The sequence below is a fragment of the Cygnus olor genome, chromosome 1 (assembly GCF_009769625.2).
Source record: "Cygnus olor isolate bCygOlo1 chromosome 1, bCygOlo1.pri.v2, whole genome shotgun sequence".
NCBI lineage: Eukaryota > Metazoa > Chordata > Aves > Anseriformes > Anatidae > Cygnus > Cygnus olor.
In genome coordinates, this window is record NC_049169.1 from 35,233,021 (window position 1) to 35,252,161 (window position 19,141).

The window sequence follows — 19,141 nt, forward strand, 5'->3', positions numbered from 1 at the left end:
TAGGCACATGAACTTTAATAAACTTGCTCATTCAGAATTTTCTGAGCAAAATGATGAACACTCTCAACTCCAGCTGAAGGCCTTTTCCAAAACTGGCTGGAATCACCAAGGCACCATGACATTTATTTGGTCTGGTTTTGGAGCAAATCCTGGAGGCAGAAGACAGACCTTTTCTACCACTGTGGAGAACAGACCAAAGGACCTTCTGCCACCATCACACAAAGCCCCAGCCTGGACTTCTACATGATGCTAACAGTATGCAGAATCCACATCCCATAACCTGCATCTCTGGTGATGAAAACATGCTACAATGGTTTTGCCTAGCCTGGCATCCCACTCACAGAAGTCTGACAAAGAAGTGAATCATTTCCTTATAAAATAGTTCCCAGATGTTACTAGCAATGGTCCTCCTGCCAGATGGTCTTAAGTTAGTTTTGGATTAACAGATGTTGGAAACACTTGTCATCACCTGTCAAAATAAAGTTGTGGATAATTCTGCCTTTTTATATACTACCTCTTGTAATCACCACATAACAAGTTCATATGAATACAGAAGATTCAAAACAGCCAGCCATAGAAGACCTTTTTTCTGAAATATTTGCAGTGACCGACTGTAAAGTGGTAGCTGAAAATTATGTAACCTCTTATGGAAACAAGTTCAAAGATATAATTTGGAAATATTTTCTCATGCTATAAAAAAATAAAAGTTTTTCAGGACACAAACTGTGTTATTAAGAATAACCAAGTGATTAGGTAATTCTCATTATTCCATTTAATACCACTGAAACCATGAGAAATCATTTAGTGACATCAGATTGTTCAGGTGTGACATGTTTTTTTATAGAGCTATCTATCTATTGGCAGAAAGAAACTAGAGATTACGGCAACGTTGCTGTTATAGCCCAAAACTACGTTCCTTTCCCTTGTCAATATCTTGGTTAACAACAGATTTGTAAAATTCAGGGCATGAAGGAGGAGGCAGTAAATCAACAGAAAAGGATGCCAATCACATTTTTCTTTTTTGTTGTTACAGACATCCATGCATTATCTGGATAGCTATAAAAGCCAGCCATACAATCATAATGTGGAAAAAACTACAACAACAACAACAACAAAACTGCTTAGATTTTTATGAAACCTAACAAAATATCAAGCTTTATAATACAATTTTAGTTTCAGTACACACCTATCTGATGCAGATTTTTTTTAATGTTTTTTAAGCCCTATTTTATATTTACTAGATCCATTTTGGAAATTTTTTCATTAAGACTCGTATCAAGATTTCCTTTTTGTTTAGTTGAACTAATCTAATGCATGTCATTTCAAAAAGCTTGAACAAAGCAGTGAATTTTCTTTCCCTGAGAGTGCATTGCCATATGGAACTGCAGACTGAGACCACATAATCTCCTATGATTCAGAGCTCTTGAAGATTACTAAATTCGAAAGGTAACATGGATTTTCCTCTGATTATTATGCCTGATCATCTTTGTCATCAGATGAAGCTGGGTACATCAAATAATCTAGGAAGTAGAATATAAGGAATAAAACATAAAATAAATTGAAGCAGAATTAATCTCCAGATTCCTACGATATGAATACTCACAATGTATCTAGTCACACATACTCTGTCCAAAGACAGACACTGTCTACTAAAACAGACACTATGGACATCTGAGCTTTCCAGCTTGCTCTGAGATGGACCACCAGAGATCAGTGTTGAACTGGTTTGATTGTTTTTTAACAGTTCAACAAATTAAACTGAAACATTACCATTTCAAGAATATCTACCATGTTATGTTGATACTGAAAAGGCATAAATTAGAATTTTTCATGAATTTTCTGGGGGGAAAAAAAAAAAAGAAACAATAGTTGTATTCAATCTTGTCTGAAAACAACAATATGCTCACTTGAATTCCCCATGATAATGCTAGAACAGTTGCATTTGATCAACTTCCTTTGGAGAAGGACCTTTCAAAGTGGTGGGAGATATGCCCAGCCCTACTGAAGAAATAAAGAATTAATATAACCCTTGAGATTCCTACTCATTAAACAAAATAATTTTGTTACACGGGTAAACAGAATAGATCTTCAAAGCGAACATCCATGTAGGTTACTCTATTTTATATCACAATTTTATTCACTTGTCATGAATATTCACAACAGTAATCTACTGTAGATAATCTATTCAGTATATTTGAAAATCCATTTATTTTCACTTATTGATATGCATGTGTTACACTTGTATATAATACAGTATTTTCAATGTTGGTTTAAGAACAAAGAACCAAATAAAACAAATACTGAGAAGCAAGATGCAGATTTTTGACCAAAGACAGGCCATATTCAGATTTCACAAAATAGCACATTTATACTTTGTACTGTCTCAATCTTTTTAAGATGCTACCTTCTGTCCTGCACCTGCTAGCACAAATCCATACAATATTAATCCATCCTAACATACTGAGATACCTAGTTGCTGCTACAGTTTATCCTAATTAAAATTTAATCAGAAAAGAATATCTTTCTCTGACAACATTTCTGATTATTTTTCAGCAGAATGATAGAATATACTCCTCAATTTTATTCCAAACAATCATTTATTTTATTTAACTCTCCTGTGCAGTAATACAACAGAGGTAATGAAATGGTTTGGGAACAGCAGGGGATTCCGTGAGAGGCAGAGCACTCCAGGGTGTTCATCCATCATGGAACTTAATATAAAACTACCTAGCCATGTCAATGGCTTGTAATGATAAAATTGTTTCTCTCTTTTTTCTGGGAGTCTGGTAACCACACAGGACTTTTAAATAAGCTTGACCCTATATATATTTTGCCTACCACTAAGTGTGTGTGGTTTTCACTTAATGCACCAAAGCATACAGTCAGAACTCCCTTACTCTGTAAGCCAGCGTGCTTAGGTAGTGTCACTAAAAGGAATTGCCAAATTTCTGTTCGATCAATATTACAGATGGTACAATATACATTAAATGGAGTATAAAATTATACATTCTGTAATAACTTAGTAAAAAGCTCATAGACGCTTAAGGCCTTTAAATATTGAGGATTATTTTTCATGTACTAGCACATCACAAAGTTCAAAAAATTGCTACTGAAATGGAAAATTAAAAAAAAAAAAAAAAGTAAATGTGATTTTGGCATGGATCAGGTATGAATTGGATGACAGTAAGCAAGCAAAATACTCATGAACTGTGAATCTGGGAGGGCACTAGGACTTTTTTCCTTTATACCAAAGAGAGTGAGCAGACGTCTACATAAGCATCCAACAGTACTTAGTTTCAAGCAAGAGATTTTATTTTTTAATAAAAAGAGACAAATTCTGAATGATTACCATCTAATTTCATAATTGCAAACCTCATTTACAACCCTGCCTACCTTTACAAAAAGGGATGAAATACTGTCTTTCACTGCTTACCATGAATTTCAATGAATTAAAGGTTAGGAAAGTAAAGTACAGGAACACTCATTTCCTTCAAACTAAATTGAAATGTATATTTTAAAGTTATAAAATGCCTTATAATGGAAGTGGTAATTGAGTTTTGACCACTACTTTTTTAACTGCCAAAGAGCTGCAGTAGTTGGTTAGCCTTAGGGAAACATGTCAACCTGACTATACATTCTAATATGACTGATGTATTCCGATAACTATTACTTGTCAACAATAATTATTAACAGTGGATATATATTTCCATTCCTATAACAAAAGCAACTTCAAGATGTTGAAATATGTACCCTTCAGAGCTCCAAGATTAGAATACAGATAAAAATGTCTAAAACTGCGCCATGCCAGAGGACAAATTCTGCAACGGAAATTTAATTAAAGCAGTGTGCAGTCCCACCAGCAATCTGAATGGTGGACCAGGGATCATTTTAAAGAGAAGGAACCAATACATTTCGGAGGTTGGTTTCATCAGGGTGATGAAGTCACTGGTCTGGAATGGAGAATCCGAATGATTGCTGCTTTTCTGCACATTTTGAATATCACCTCTTGAGGTTACAGCTGCAAATTCCTCAGCAAGTGCAATTTTACAAGTGTATACAGTTCAAGCCATTGAAATCTTTGTGACACAGAAGTTCAAAATAACTTTCCTGTAGTTTTGATCTCAAGGCTGTTGCTGATCACAAACCAGGTTCTCATTGATTCTGAAGGATAAACCCCAGCAGTATAAAATTTCACTTCAACGATTGCCTGGAGGAATGAAATTCCTATGTGTGGCATTTAATGTTATCAGCCTTGAGACTGACTTGATTTGTCTTTAGCTATCGGGTTACCTGTAAAGAAGAAAAAAAAAAAAAAAAGAAAAGAAAAAGAAAAAAAAATCAGAAAATCAAAATGTACATAGAGAATCTACTTCTGAAGTACTGGAAACTGAGACTGAAAAATAAGATCTCTATCCAGAAAAGGACTTTCAATTGTTTTTAAATAAGTGAATAATTCCCAATTATATTAGACTTGGATTCTCCCCAAGTTAAAATGTGTGTTTAAGTGTTTTTTTGGAGTTGGACCTGACAAGGAGAAACCAAAATGTGACCATACATAAAAATATAATGGAAAAGAAAGTCTGAAGGTCCCAAATCATCAACCCACAAATGTTAAAGCATTGGTTTTATGGAAACTTTCCATATCTTGTTCATCCTTTTCAGGGTTAGAACTGCATGGTAACAAAAATGCTTTTAAAATGTTAGCCATTAAGTATAACAGTGACTGATATTCAAGATGTATTCTACCATTCTTTGCATGCTACTTGAAAACGCAATGTTCTGTTAAGTGCTAAATATATTTTAGCAAGCAATAACCACTTAGTGGTGAAACAGAACAAAAACCATGCATACGTAAACAAAAGATAGATATATCTTGATATATGCAAGGTAGAAAATAGCTATCAAGGAGTTCACTTAGAGTGGTTTCACCCAGCCTAGCGTGAAACAAGAGTGGAACAGAAGGCTCACAGAGAAAGAGAGGAAGGCAAAGCATTTCACAGTAATTGGACTTTTCCTGTGTCTGGTTAGGATTTAAAACACTGAATGAAAAAACAAACAAACAAACAAACAAATAAATAAATAAATCCATCATATCAAAGAAACATAACATTGAGGAATATTTCTGCTGTGTCAGTGGGTACAATTAATGATCACATAACATTTTAATATCTAGTAGTGTTAGGGGACAACATTCCAACTTGTGATGAGCAACCCAATTGGATCGGTCACAATAACACTTTAGGACATCAAAGGGCATATGCTCTTCATTTTGATCTCAGAGAGAAGGGTCATGCTCCTTAATGATGAAACATTCTTTTGCCCTCAGCAAAACTGTTTGCATACACCTCTCATCAGCTCTGCAGAGAACATGGAGCAGAATATTAAAAGGATTGTTCTAGGAGTTCATTACTTCAGTTTGCCTTCATTAAGTTTTTTCCTTAGGAACTGCATTTAGGGAGGCCATAATAAAATTGTGCTATGTGGGTTTTATTATACAGGAGTTAATTTATTTCATTGTTCTTCTTTTTTGTTCTTGCTGTTGGAAACTGCCTCATGTGAGCCTTTCTATAGTGGAAGATTGCCTGAATAAATAATTAAGAATTAATTTAAAAGTCAAGCAACATATTTCTATGCCCTGTAACAAAGCTCAAAAGGCTGACACAGCATCTTATTGTTTTTTTTTGGTTGGTTGGGTGGGTGGGTTTTTTTCTTTGTTTGCTTGTTTGCTTGCTTGCTTTGGTAGTTGTTTTGTGTTTTGCTTTGTTTTGTTTGGGGTTTTGTGTGTGTGTGTTGCTGTAATAAGCTGGAATTCTACTCATGGACCCAGGTGCCACTGAGATATATAATGTAAAATATGCAGTTTGATCTTATCTGCAGGTGGAATTTTATTCACTTCACTTGACATATAAATATAGATATATATAAAAAAAAAATTGGTAAATCAGCTGATGCAAAGCACACCAAAGATAGATAAAATGATGTGAGAATCCCAGAAAGGCCATGTAGATGCAGGGTCAAAGCACCTTACATTTCTGCACCACATAGTAGACCAGAAACTAAGCAGAACCAGAGGAAGGTTTCCTCAGAGGCATAACTGGACAGGCACAGTCACAGCAACTCAGTTGAATTATCTGTTCTGCCTACATACACACAGAGTAAATATTTGTTATTGAAAAGAGGGAATAACAGTTCTCTTTTGAGACCAAGTTGCTCATGAGCCAGCAATGTGCACTTCTAGCAAAGAAGGCTAATGGTAACCTGAGCTGTATTAAGCAAAGTCAAGGGAGGTGCTCTTCTTTTCTCAGCACTGGTGAGGCCACACTTGGAGGGCTGTGTCCAGTTCAGGGCCCCCCAAGCAGAGAATCATGCACATATAGGACAGAGTCCAATGTAGGGCCATCAAGATGATCAAGGGACAGAAGCACCAGTCCTTGGAGAGGCTGGGAGAGTTGGGCCCGTTCAGCCCGGAGAAGAGGAGGCTCAGGGTGCAATCCTGTCCATATATATAAATACCTAATGGGAGGGCGAAAATGGAGGGTGAAGAGAGCCAGGATCTTTTCTGTGGTGCCCCGTGCCAGGACAAGAACTGAAACACAGGAGGTTCCCTTTGAACTTGAGATAACGCTTTTTCACTCTGAAGGTGACTGAGCACAGGAGCAGGCTGTCCAAGGTTGTGGAGACATTTAAAAGCTGCCTGAACATTGTCCTGTGCAGCCTGCTCTAGGTGCCCCTGCTTGAATGGAAGGTTGGACCAGATCCCAGCCTCAACCATTATTATTTCTATAACATCCAGCTCTACCAATGTATGCTCTAAGGTATGGGTAGCTAGCAGAAAGAGTAATTTCAGACATATATGACTGCTCAGTCACATGGCTGTTTGAAAGTCTAAATGTGTCCTCTTCAGTCACTGAAGACAGAGTGAAACACATTAAAATCATAATCTGCAGGCCTATTTGCTCCCTGCATTTAGCTCTACAATTGTATTGTGAAAATATCCCTATACAAGCAACAAACACTACTGCATAGGATAAACAGCTGATGTAAAGAAAAAAAAAATCTGATAACCATTCAAATCTCTGCTTTACATCAGGTGTCTAACACTATACAAAGGTCATCTTGTTTATACAAACAGCACAGGAAGTCAAGCTGTGTATTCCTAGATTTTACAATTACGTAATTGGAGTTTTTAACGTAACACCTTAACAGAATTTTTATTATTCCACTTGCCCTCCTTTTTTTTTTTTTCTTCCTTAATGTACAGTTCATACATTGCTACTCTGAGTAACACACACATAGTGGTCTGCATTGGCCTCTAGTAGTAAGGTAATACCTGTTATAAGCAAATACACATCTGCCATTACCATTAATGGAACTTATAAGTCCATACACTTTAAGGAGAGAAGAGACCTCTCAGATGTTAAAGGAAATTTCATAGAGAAGAAGGGAAATTTTAGCTAATATCTAGTGATGTTATTCCCAGAAATGCTTAATTTTGGACAAAGTAAAAGCTGTTTGGTTTGAGTAGCTAGGAAGCAAGGTATTGTGCCAAAGGTCTTTAAAACGAAAGAGGGACTGAGACTGGTATGTCTGATCTCTAAAATTCTAAGAGAACTGTAACACAGTGAATGGGTGCAAATCAATTTTTCAGTTGATAATTAATATGTACGAATATTAACTTTGCTGCTGCTTAACAACACAAATAAAAAATAAATAAATAAATAAATAAATAAAGTACTTAGAACTTTAAGCATCCTAGGTATTGATTTGAATTAATTTGTTTGATCTTGGAACATAATTACTCCTTTTATGCTAATATATTTTTCACACGGTTGTTATATCACAAATACAATACATTAGACTCTCTTCACTTTCTTGTGCTAAATGTACATTTAAAATATAATTACTTTGCTGTTGCAGACTTTTAATTTAAATTAGTGAGTGGCCGCTGTAAATTGGTTGTAATTGTATGTGAACTCGTTTTATTTTAAAACAAAAATATATAAATAAATATAACAGAATTTTTCCACATTTCTTCTGCTCACTAAATTTTCCGAACAGATTCAATCTTCCAGTAAGACATATTTGCCAGTGTAACCCAGAATGGACCAGAAATGAAGTGATCTCAAACGCAGCACATTAGAAAAGCTACCAGCTCAGGAGGTCTTCTGGACAGCCTCCATTCCAGTGCTGCTGACAACATGTGAAAAATGTCCTCACTTGTGAAATCCAGCAGATAACACCTTATCTTTCATCAGAATAGATTTCCATAAAAAAAAAAAAAAAAAAAGCCTGATACTTTTAATCAAGATTATAGGATGTAAAGAATGACTGAGTGAATGTTCTTGAAATAGGAAAGCACTTTTCCTAACTGTCATACACACAAGCATCAAAGTTACAGGGTCACAATTAGGCATAGCACAAATCTTTTATTTCTTATAGAAATAAATTTATCATAACATATTTTCTAACTACATAATAGCACATACATGCAAATGAGGCATGAAATTAATTATTATTTTTTAAATAATTGTTAGAAGAAAATAGATATGTTGATGTCAGTATATGCTGGAATATTTCATAACACACCTTTTTACATTACTAATTTTTTGAATGGCAGCTCTATCAATTTTTTTTATATGTTTACCACAGACTATACACAAAATCTAAATTAAAACAAACTCATGAGTTTGTAAATTCAGCGCTTAAAAGTTAGGAACTTGACATCTATGGGTGCTTTTGCAACCCTAATATGATTCAGTAGTATGATGGACCCTCTGTTCTGGATTTTAGCCAAAGAATATAAATAAATGTAAGAGACAGGAAGAACTTAGTAGTGTTTTATTGTGTGTGAGGGGTTGTTTGTTTGTTTGTTTGTTTGTTTCCTTTTTAATCAGAATTGTTCCATCAACCGTATAGTATAGGATTATGCATATGGTCATAGCCTGTATGTTGTCTGAGTACACTCAGGAATTGTCAAGCTATCTTCTTCTTCTTTTTCAGATATGTAATACAGAGAAACAAAATCACATATTTTTAACAATGAATAGCTACCCCTGTGCGAAGTGTAATTTCATGAGGCAAAGAAAAGCCATCTTGGCACCCATAGCATTCTTCTGCAAAATTTTAAAAGACCATGGAAAACAAAAATGGTGGGGGTATTTCTTAAAAAATAAAAAGGTTCTCCCAAATATATTTAATGGACAACATGAGACAAGCTAAATACAGGGAATGTCACAAGAATCCCTTAAATAATTTTTTTTAAGAAAGCAACACATTATGAGAATGCCTAGCTATGGATTGTTCTCCAAGACACGTCTTGGAGATTAGACAGAGATCATGTACCAAGAAAGCCCTTATTTTTATGCAGTTCATTTTGATGTATCTTGTGTCCTTATTTTTATATTCTTTCTCATACTGAACATAAAGAAGCACCCAAAAATCAGTAAAACAGAGTCAGAAAAAAAATAATTCTTTAGCAAATATTTCCTAAAACAGAATAGACTTGAAGAGAGTTATATCAGTCATATTTTTCCATGACAGAAACAACTTGTTTTGGTAGTGAAAGCTTAATATTAATATTAAAATGCCCAGAAGTGCCCATATAACCAGAAACAAGTATCTGTCAACGGATTTTTTTCCTCTTATGCCCTCTACAAATGAAAGTCCAGGATGGAAATGAATATTTTGAACAGATGGAAGCCTACTAATTCCTGTGACTTCAAAATCCATACAGTGTTTGTCATGCACTGTTATTCATATGTGGCTTATGAAGGCAAGTGACAATTTGCATTGCAATTTGTGCATGTTTATTTCCTGAAACAGATCAACATTCTAAACTTGGAAGGTGCTACCTTGTACCCGTGATACTCAAAAGTACTTAGCAAATGTAAACAAAGAACAGGCTCACAATTTCCTCGCAGCATGCAAATCCTGTAATTTATTTTCTAATTAATGGTGAAGCTGGACAAAAAGAGCTGTTAAGGATATTTTTGCAATAGGGCAAAAATATGCACTTAACAGTAGATAGGTGTGGATTTGGGTGTCTATGATAATTTCTGGAGGCATAAGGAACCATTTCAAAAGTCTGACAATAGTTAAAGTGGTTCAGCCATATTTCAGGGGTATGTTTGATAAAGTAACTGCAGCAGAGAACTGAGCATTCTGAAACAGGTTGTTGTTTCAACATCACAGACCATTATTTGGCTTGGGTTAATGACAAGAGGCAAAATTTGAGTCATTTCTGAGCAGTTTTGAAAACATATGTAATGACAACTATATGAATTCATTTACCTTCAGTGAGCGTAAAGTATTGATAGACATTTTTTCAAGTCTTCAAATGTTTTATTCCTGCCCCTTAATACTTCAGCCATACCTATCTTTTGATATCAAGACTCAAAAACATTAATTGTTTCTCTCAAGTTTATTTTAGGCACTGCAGTTTGAAAAGTGTGTCTAAACATGTTTGAAAGCCTGTAACAGAGCACTTTAGAATTCTAGATCCTCAGGTATGTCCTTTGGCAAACACCTCTAGCTCATTTTGTTAATTAAACAGGGCATTTCCCAGTAGAGATAAACGGCCCCAAAGTTGTTAATGGCTTTGATAAGTACCAGACTCTAAAGTTCTTAATTCTTTCGTGCTTTTATTACACTGTGACTAATCAGAATTGCATTTGTGATAATTCTCATGCTTAGGACTGTCCATTAGAAAGAAACAAAATATTGAAAACTCATTGCACACCATGCCATTTGAAGTATAATTCTGTATTTCATGATACAAATATTTCATTTCCAATACTCTTAATGATTTCAGCTGGAAATTTTGGGGGTTAAAAAATGCAGACCTAGACAATCATTGTTAAAAATTATAAGGAAAACTAAAAGGGCTTTCACATGTAAATTGAGCTTTCCAGCTGCTCCACGTATACTAAGCATGTGCCAAATGATCTTACAGCTAGGTCTGGAAAAATAGGTAGAAGTAAAGTGGTTTAGAGCATGGCATACATTTCTGAAAACAACCAAGTTCTTCATCTTAAGCGTGGTTTTAAGATTAAACAGACAACATCTACTATATCTTAGGGATATAGTAGAAATCCCCTTTCCCATCTTTTTCTAAATTCTAAGTAATCCAATATGAAATACTGAACTTTCAACTATGAAGCACCACCTAGCTGAATGTACCAAGAAGTACTTCCTTTTTAAGCACTGTTCTCTTTTCATGCTTTCCTATGAGAGTGAGAAACACACATTCATCAATTGGATCTACCTTTGAAAGGAGAGGGAGTGAAGAAAGATGTTTAAAGGCTCTCAAAAGCATCTGACTGATGCACTGGAGCTGCTGAACAGCACAACCACCCTCCTGGAGTTCTGCCCAAATAGGCAATGATTCCTGGGCATCTGTAGCAAACTCAGTAACTACAATGAAGAGTAAGGTACAACAGTTCCTGTTAATACTGTGTAAACCTGTATTTGTACACACCTGCTGCTCTGTGAGTAATAAACCAGGGCTGGAACACATTTTCTGGAGTGGTTTGACTCTTTATTCCTCAACGAACGTTCTGGCCCTTCCTTAGAATCCGACCAAGACTAGTGCAACTAGTGCTCCAACGTGGAGCCAGAATATTTTGTGTGTGTGGAAAAATCAAAAATTGTCATCAGGCACAGCAGAAACCTCCTTTCTCTACTTCTCCATTCGGACTGGAAGAGTTTTACACGTTTGCCTAAGAAACAAACACATGTCAAGTACTACACTATTATGGAATTAGTTATAGAAAACAAAACTGGGTTAGATGGAATTTTCTTTAACTTATAAGTAAAAGTGCAGAAAGACAGGAAAAAACATTTCAGAACCAGAGTAAATTCACTTAGCAAAGGAGCATGGTCTCAAAAAATACCCCAAACAATAACAATAATCTCAAAGAAAAAGGTTTAAAGATACTCAAATTCAAACTCACTGATTTGTCACCAAAATCAAATAGAAGTGGATAGGTAGCATTGGTTCTCACTTTTGCAAGCATATCAGCAATTCTTAACTATTATAAAACAGTAATTGAAAAGGTATATGAAAATAAGTCCATGAATAGACCTGTGACACAGAAAAGAGGCATAACATCAGAATGTGTTTTCTTTTAAATGAAAGATTTGAGTGTGTTCTTCCCATATATATATATATATATATATATATATATATATATATATATATAAAAGTATAAAGTTTGAAAAAATTGATAATTCTGAGAACTCTACTTATAGTCATTTCTATGGTTATTAAGCTACAGGAAACATCATACAAGAACAGATGACTTTTCACATTTCAAATCATGTTATTCAATTCAGGCAGCTACTTCCCGATCTAGATATTTGAGATAGTTTTTGGACCTGCTGATAAAGATTTCTTCTGAAAAGGGGTACACAATACCTCAAAAAGTCACCTAAATTTCTTTAAACAATGCTTACAACAGATAATTATTTTCTTCTTTTTTTTTCTTTTTTCTTTTATGTCTTTAAACTTAAATGTCCTGCTGTAGATCATTTGAAACCTCTATTACAATCTTAAACTCATAACTTGGATAGCATGTTCATTTAATAAAATCTGTACACACTTAAATACTATAAAACAAGTAAATATGGCTCTGGATTTATATTTCCTTGAACCTGAGAGTTTACAAAATCAACATAATTGATACAACTCACTGGGACAATTATCATAGTGTATAACTGATGAAGACATATGAGTTATGTCAAGGATAAATTTAATTCATTAGTTTTTCAAATGTATTTCATTATTATTTTTTCAAAAAAATAGTGCCCCTACAATGCAAATAAATAAACTTTCTCAATGATTCTATAACTCAGCAGAGAAATCAAGTTTATGTTAAAATTCTTATAACTTCACAAAATTTTTCATTTACAGGCAACAGTTTTATATTGAAAGAAGACTTAAACATAAACCTTATTTTACTTTCTGTAACAGATAATAACTGTTGTAATTCAGACAAGGATATATCCTCTTGTGGTTTTTGTGGTGATCACAACTCCATAGTGGGACTGCGGCATGGTGGCATAAAAGACTGCAAGACAATTAATTAAATAAATGTAATTTTCTTCTCTTTTACACCATCTAGTCACCTCAAATGGAAGATAAAAATAAACTCATTCTTTTTAACAGATAGGCAAACTGAAGCATTATAAAGAATCATACTACCATACCAACTATGAGAAAAGTGAAGGGAAAAGCAGAGATGGAAACAGAGTTTTTCTGTCTTTCACTAATCTTACCTCACTAACCTAAAGAAATGCCTACTTTCTTGACTGGAAAGGGAAACCTCTAACAAACTAATATTCTAATACTAAAAAAAAAAAAAAAAAAAAAAAAAAAAAAAAAGTTCAGGTTTTAAATTGCGTAATAGGTAAAATGTATTTCCAACTTGTAATGTATTTTTCCAGAAATTGGGTAAGACTCAATTTCAAATTATCCCCAGTAATGTGTTATCCCTAGGTGTGTTATTTTTCCAGGGATTTTGAATGGACAATAAGCCATTTGGATGAGATCAAAACAGAAACATAAATTATTTCCTTACCTGTAATTTTATCTTCTCTATGAGGGTACCTGCTGCTCTGCTAGTGCAGTACTGATGTGTTTTCTGCCTTTGTCCCAAGCGTCAGAGATTCCTTTGGTGATTTTTCCCCACTTGATTACCAGCTTCCACTGCTGGCATTTTGAGGTAGTGCACTCACATTTGGCTCCACGAATACTGCCACAGCTGAGGGAATATAAGACAACTAAAAAACAAGTTAGAAAACAGCAGAGCAATATCCAGGCAGGAAAAAAAAAATGTTTAAAAACAATGAATCAGTCATCAACTTGAAACACTTTGATCATTTTCCTCTCTTTTTCTATCCATTTAGAATCTCCAAATGAAGAGACTTTCCCATGTTCAGAGAAATTTTAGGCAAAGTAGTGGGTGCTGACAGAGTAGTGGGTACCCATCTAGAGAATATAAAATTATTTTAAGGGAATCTAATTTTACCTTTCTCCAGTATGAGTACCCATCACACTATCATTCTAATACAGGTAAGAAACAGAAGAAAGGTGGCAGATTTAAAGGATAACAGAAAAATCCCTATCACCCTTAATAGAAGTCTTAATAGAAGCAGGAAAAGTGAAGATTGAAAGGCTTTTCACCTAAAAGCTGTCATAGATGAACAATTAGTATGATCTCTCACTGCCTAGGGAAAAATATGTAAAGTCTGGTTCACTAGGAAGTAGTCAGAGTTATGGTTGCTCATTCCCAACTAATTATCGTAGTCATCTTGGTCATTAGAGAAAAAGAATGAAAAAGAGAAACCACTATTGTTGATTTAAATAAGGTAAATAAATACGTAAAGCACAAAACAAAGCGAATTTACCATCCATGCTTGAAGTAGTGTGTAGACAACAAATTTCACTGTCATTCTTTTGCAATTCTGACATGTACAAGTCACAAGTTTCTGTGACATTCTTGGAAGCAGATAGCATATCATGTTGATATTAATTTCAGAAAATGATGGCTTTGATGGTCTTCCCTGGCATTTTTCCAAACTCGAGATAAACTGATGCAAGTTACTGTCATCACTCATGAACTGAGCAGAAATATTTTCTTGAGTATTATGGAAATTTCCAAGTGAAAGTTACAACTTTCTATAACTCGTGTGTACTGGGGATCACCTTAATACTATTTTTTGGACTTCATAGTACGCAGAAAAGTTATATTCTGTCTAAGGAAAAGACAAACTCTATAAATTTAACTAAGAACCTGCTTTGGTATTCCATTTAATTTGTGTTTCTTAAAGAACCTGGACAGTTCTCATACCCATGTCTTCTCATTATCTCCTGACTAGTACACAACCCAAGACAAGATAAGTATGAATGAATCAGAGTAACTAATCACAATTAGTTACCAGCATTCTAAAATCTCAAGTAAAGAAGGAAAGACTTTTGAAAGGCTCAAAAACTTCTGGAATGTAAGAAGCAATGCTGTGATTTAAGGTCAAGAGAGATAAAAAGGACTCTTGAATAGTAATCTCTTGAATGACTGTCCAGAATAAATTGCCTTTGCAAGTCATCAGCTTCAAAGATGACAAGTTGCATTCTAGAAAAAAGTTTCTTGTTCCTTTTTTGTACATAATATTGAACAATAATTATTGGCAACTGGAATTAGAAAGATACCTTGAAGATGATGCTTTTCTTTTCCAATATCACTCTAAAAACAAGGCAGGAGAGAGGGATCTCAAAATTCTAGAACAACTTCTGTGATTTTTCAGTGCATTTGCCAAAGTTAGTAAAAGAACAAGCAGAGGTAAATCCTTTGGTCTTCTAGCAGGGATGTGTTGCTGAGCCACAAAGCTTGAATTCAAGATGCAGGAAAAAGCTGTTGTTCTTCTTTCTAGCATTAGTAAAATATTTCCTGGTATTCTTAAACCTGAAGAGGCACAGATGTTTTGGACCTCTTAAAATATGAAGCTCCATTAAAATTCTTGAATCTTCTATTTGTACTGAGTGTATAGATACAGGTTGTTTAGACACAATTCATTGTTCACTTGATATCATATCCATCTTCATAAACTGGGAGACACATGTTCACTTCTGGTTTTAGAGGTCTTGCCAACATAATGCTACAGGTCATATGGTCACATGATACAAAGAAGTCATGGTGAACTGGATATTTCATAGCTTTACCCCAAATCTCCACTTTAGAGCTCTGTGACATTTCTCACTGCAGATATGGAAGGTGTTTGATGATAGTCATTAGGACTGTAGTTTCTGAGACTAAATCATCTGTACATGCTAATGATGTATAAGAAAGCAGTAGAAGAAGGCCCAACATCTACTTTTAGAACATATAAAGTCCTTTGGAGTCTTTTCTCTATGTACAGCAGTAGTGTTTTTCCTCAGATGAACATGATCTTCATTAAGGTGGAAGAAGGAGTAAATGATAAGCTATGAAAACATGAACAATTTTGAAATTCTTATGGAAATAAATTTGATGTTGTTCCTCTTCTTTTTTTTTTTTTTAATTTAGTCCTAGAGATCAGTCTTTCACTTATTCATGCCTTAAATACATTTTTTGCTTAAATTTGAATTCTTCTTTGATAGGACAGGACTATCTTCATTACTGTAATAATAATAATCTGATTCCAAATGGTTTGAGAGCTTTTCACTACTCCACAAGATGACTGTGTATAATGCTTTGTATGACACTTTCTCTAATTGGTATTCATTACTATCTATTTCCTTCTGACTATTAGAAGGCAGAAAAGCATATCTGAAACAGGGTAGAACATATGAGGTTTTCTATAAATAGTCCAAATGAGTAAAGAAATACCTCAAGAAAATTATGAGATTTGGGAGAATTGAAAGTAATACCTTTTGGACAGTTGGGGGCCACCTTTCCACCCCTCACATCATTTCTACAGATGATCAGTGACGTATAGTTCGTGAAGCCTCTGCCATATAGAGGCAAGACTTCTGCCTGCAGCTATTTTAGTATGTAATGCCAAGTTTCAGAATACTCTCATCCCTCTGAGCTGAAATGCAATGTTTCTGACTTGCAGAAATGATCCAAAGCCCTCACAAACCAAAAAGGAGGATGAGACAAGGAAGGGCACTAGTTTTAGAGCATCCCAGCATGACTCGTATCATACTGGCATTTGAGAATCATCTTCCTATATGGTAACTTATGAGGTACTAGACGATGACAAAGATTTCCCATGAAAGTTTAAAAGGACTGCTAGATATTCAAAGAATATCCTCTGCACAGCTCTGAAAGGGCAAGGAAACTGCAAATGAGCATGGAAACATCTTTGATTTTGGTGTCAGACCTTTTCTACTTTGTAGAGTAGTGGAGAAAACCAGTAATTTACATACAGCTTTCAGAACTCATTCTTACTTTGCATCACAGAGGCAGAAAATTATTCTTCAGACGTGAGGTTAGTTTGCTCAAATATGCCAGCAAAGGAAAAACTGGGGAGAAAAAAAAAAAAAAAAAAAAAAAAAGAAGAAGAAGAAGAAGAAGAAAAAAAATCACAAGTAGAATCTTTTGGGACAAAGGCAGAAAACCTCTCAGCTGGACTGACGGATTGGAGGATTCCCACGTGGAAGAAAGTAATGCTTGCAAAAATCAGCAATTATTTAATTAATGACATGCAACTGAATCCATTTGTGTTTTTTCTTTGGCAGTGGCAAAATATTTTCATTTGATTTCACATTAATTCCATTAATTTTCAGGTTCTGGAGAAGTTAAAATACTTCTTTACAATGGATGTTAGCTGCAGTCTTACCTTACGGAAAACTATCTCCTCATAAAAATGTATATACCATAACATATATACATATATTACTAATACTATGAGTATGATGAAAAGATTGCAAAAGATTTCATTTTTCATGATTTGTACAGTGTACCTGCTCAAAAAAAAAAAAAAAAAAAATGCCCTGCGTAACCCAGAGACAAGACCCAGGGGTACTCACAAGGAGTTGCAGCTGGGGATAGAAATAAAAATAATTCAAAAAAAAAAAAAAAGCAAATTGCAAACCTAGGCAATTAAATTCTGCTACTTCAAAAAAAAATAGAAACACCATTCTGCTTTTCAAAATTATTTTCTTTCAAGTAATGAAGTAATGCACTAACAAGTTCCTTCTGCTCAAAAGAGCTATACCTATAAATGTTGCCCTTAACCCAGTCTCTCTTTTGATGTTCCTCACTTTCAGCCCTTAATATCAGTATCTTTAGGACTCAAACCAAACAAAATTTGAGATAGAAAATTTCCTGGGTTGAATGTTTGCATACCTTGATGTGTCCAACAAGCTTCATTGCCTTTTGCAGTCTATGATTTTGCTTATAACATTTCACACTTTAAATAAAAAGCACTTAAAATTTTCAGCATTCCAATTTTTATAAGCCTATTTCATAACTTTCTGGAATGCATTGGATTTTTTTTTAATTTTATTTTATGTTTTTTGTCATATTTCAGTGAATTTGGGACAGATCCTTTTTTCCACCTGGTAATCAAGTCAAGAAGTCCATTCATATTTATATTGCAGAAGTGGTAAGTATGAAATGAAAGATAATTAAGGCAAAACTGGAAACTAGGTCCAGCATGTGACATCATACAGCAAAGGATTGCTAACTTCTGCATTTCACTAAATTTTGTAATTAATTTTGTAAATGATTTAGATTTCATGTATTTAGGATCACATGCTTTTGAGAAAATTCAGTACTGAACTATTACTTCCACCTCAAAGCATTTGCATAGCATGTTGTACTATCTCTGTTATCCGGTCTTGTGGCAAACTCTCTATGCATGTTCTGTCACTAAAAGTGGCCTCTTTCACTACCTTAATCCCCTTTTAATCCCTCCTCTAACCCTTTTTATTATAACTTGTTTTATATTTGTTTTGCTTTTTTTGTGGTTCTGTTTCGTTTTTAGTATGCATTTCTGGTGGGGGAGAGGCAGGGGGGGGAAGGAATATGGCTTGTCTAGATTTCTGTGGGCCAAAACTCATGTTAAATGCATTGAAACAGGAACCTATTCAGACTTGAAACAGACTTGAAACAGAACCAGACTTGAAGCAGACTTGAAACAGGAACCTTTTCATAGGGTAGAACTAGGTCTGCCAACTTCATGTTAAAGTAAATTTGGCATACAGTAGCTATTTTTAAGGGATTCAGTGAATTGCATAGCCCTGAAAACTGGTAATTCATTCAAACTTTCTTAAAAGCCATACTTGGGAAACTACAACATGTGTTGTCCAGGGATGCTATTTCCATCAAAATGTCCAAGTGTCCAAAAAATTAGTGTTTCAACATCCTACAAAAAATACAATTCTTCAGTAAGAAAGAATCATGATGATAGATCAAAACAATCATCACTGACAAATATAAAAAGCTAGCTTGACCTCAGAAAATGTTATCCAGTTTCCATTCCCAGTTCATTTGCTTCCTGAGACTTGTGTGCATTTTTAAAGAAAATGTATACATAGCATTTATGACTATTTTAATGACAGATTAGATACAATGGGTCTCTGAGTTAGCAATGAGAAACATGCTGAGACAGCTGCAAATTTCTGCTAGTGACATATTAGCCAAAGGCATGGAAAGAGATA

General features: G+C 34.6%; 1 protein-coding gene across 2 annotated transcripts in view; it reads right to left on the reverse strand.

Annotated features, from left to right (window-relative positions):
* Window positions 1-787: 787 nt before the first annotated feature.
* The window catches only part of TAFA2 (TAFA chemokine like family member 2), a 193,462-nt gene continuing 175,108 nt past the window's right edge, over window positions 788-19,141 (reverse strand). Inside the window, exons 5-6 of one of the 2 annotated variants that reach the window (XR_005818324.1) lie at window positions 11,477-11,717; window positions 788-4,290 (exon numbers count right to left, since the gene is read on the reverse strand). Coding sequence is in view for 1 of the 2 variants with exons in the window: in XM_040552121.1 (XP_040408055.1) it covers window positions 4,279-4,290 (12 nt within the window). In the remaining variant the exon portion in view is untranslated. The remainder of the gene's footprint in view (window positions 4,291-11,476; window positions 11,718-19,141) is intronic. The other variant, XM_040552121.1, reaches the window with a different exon arrangement.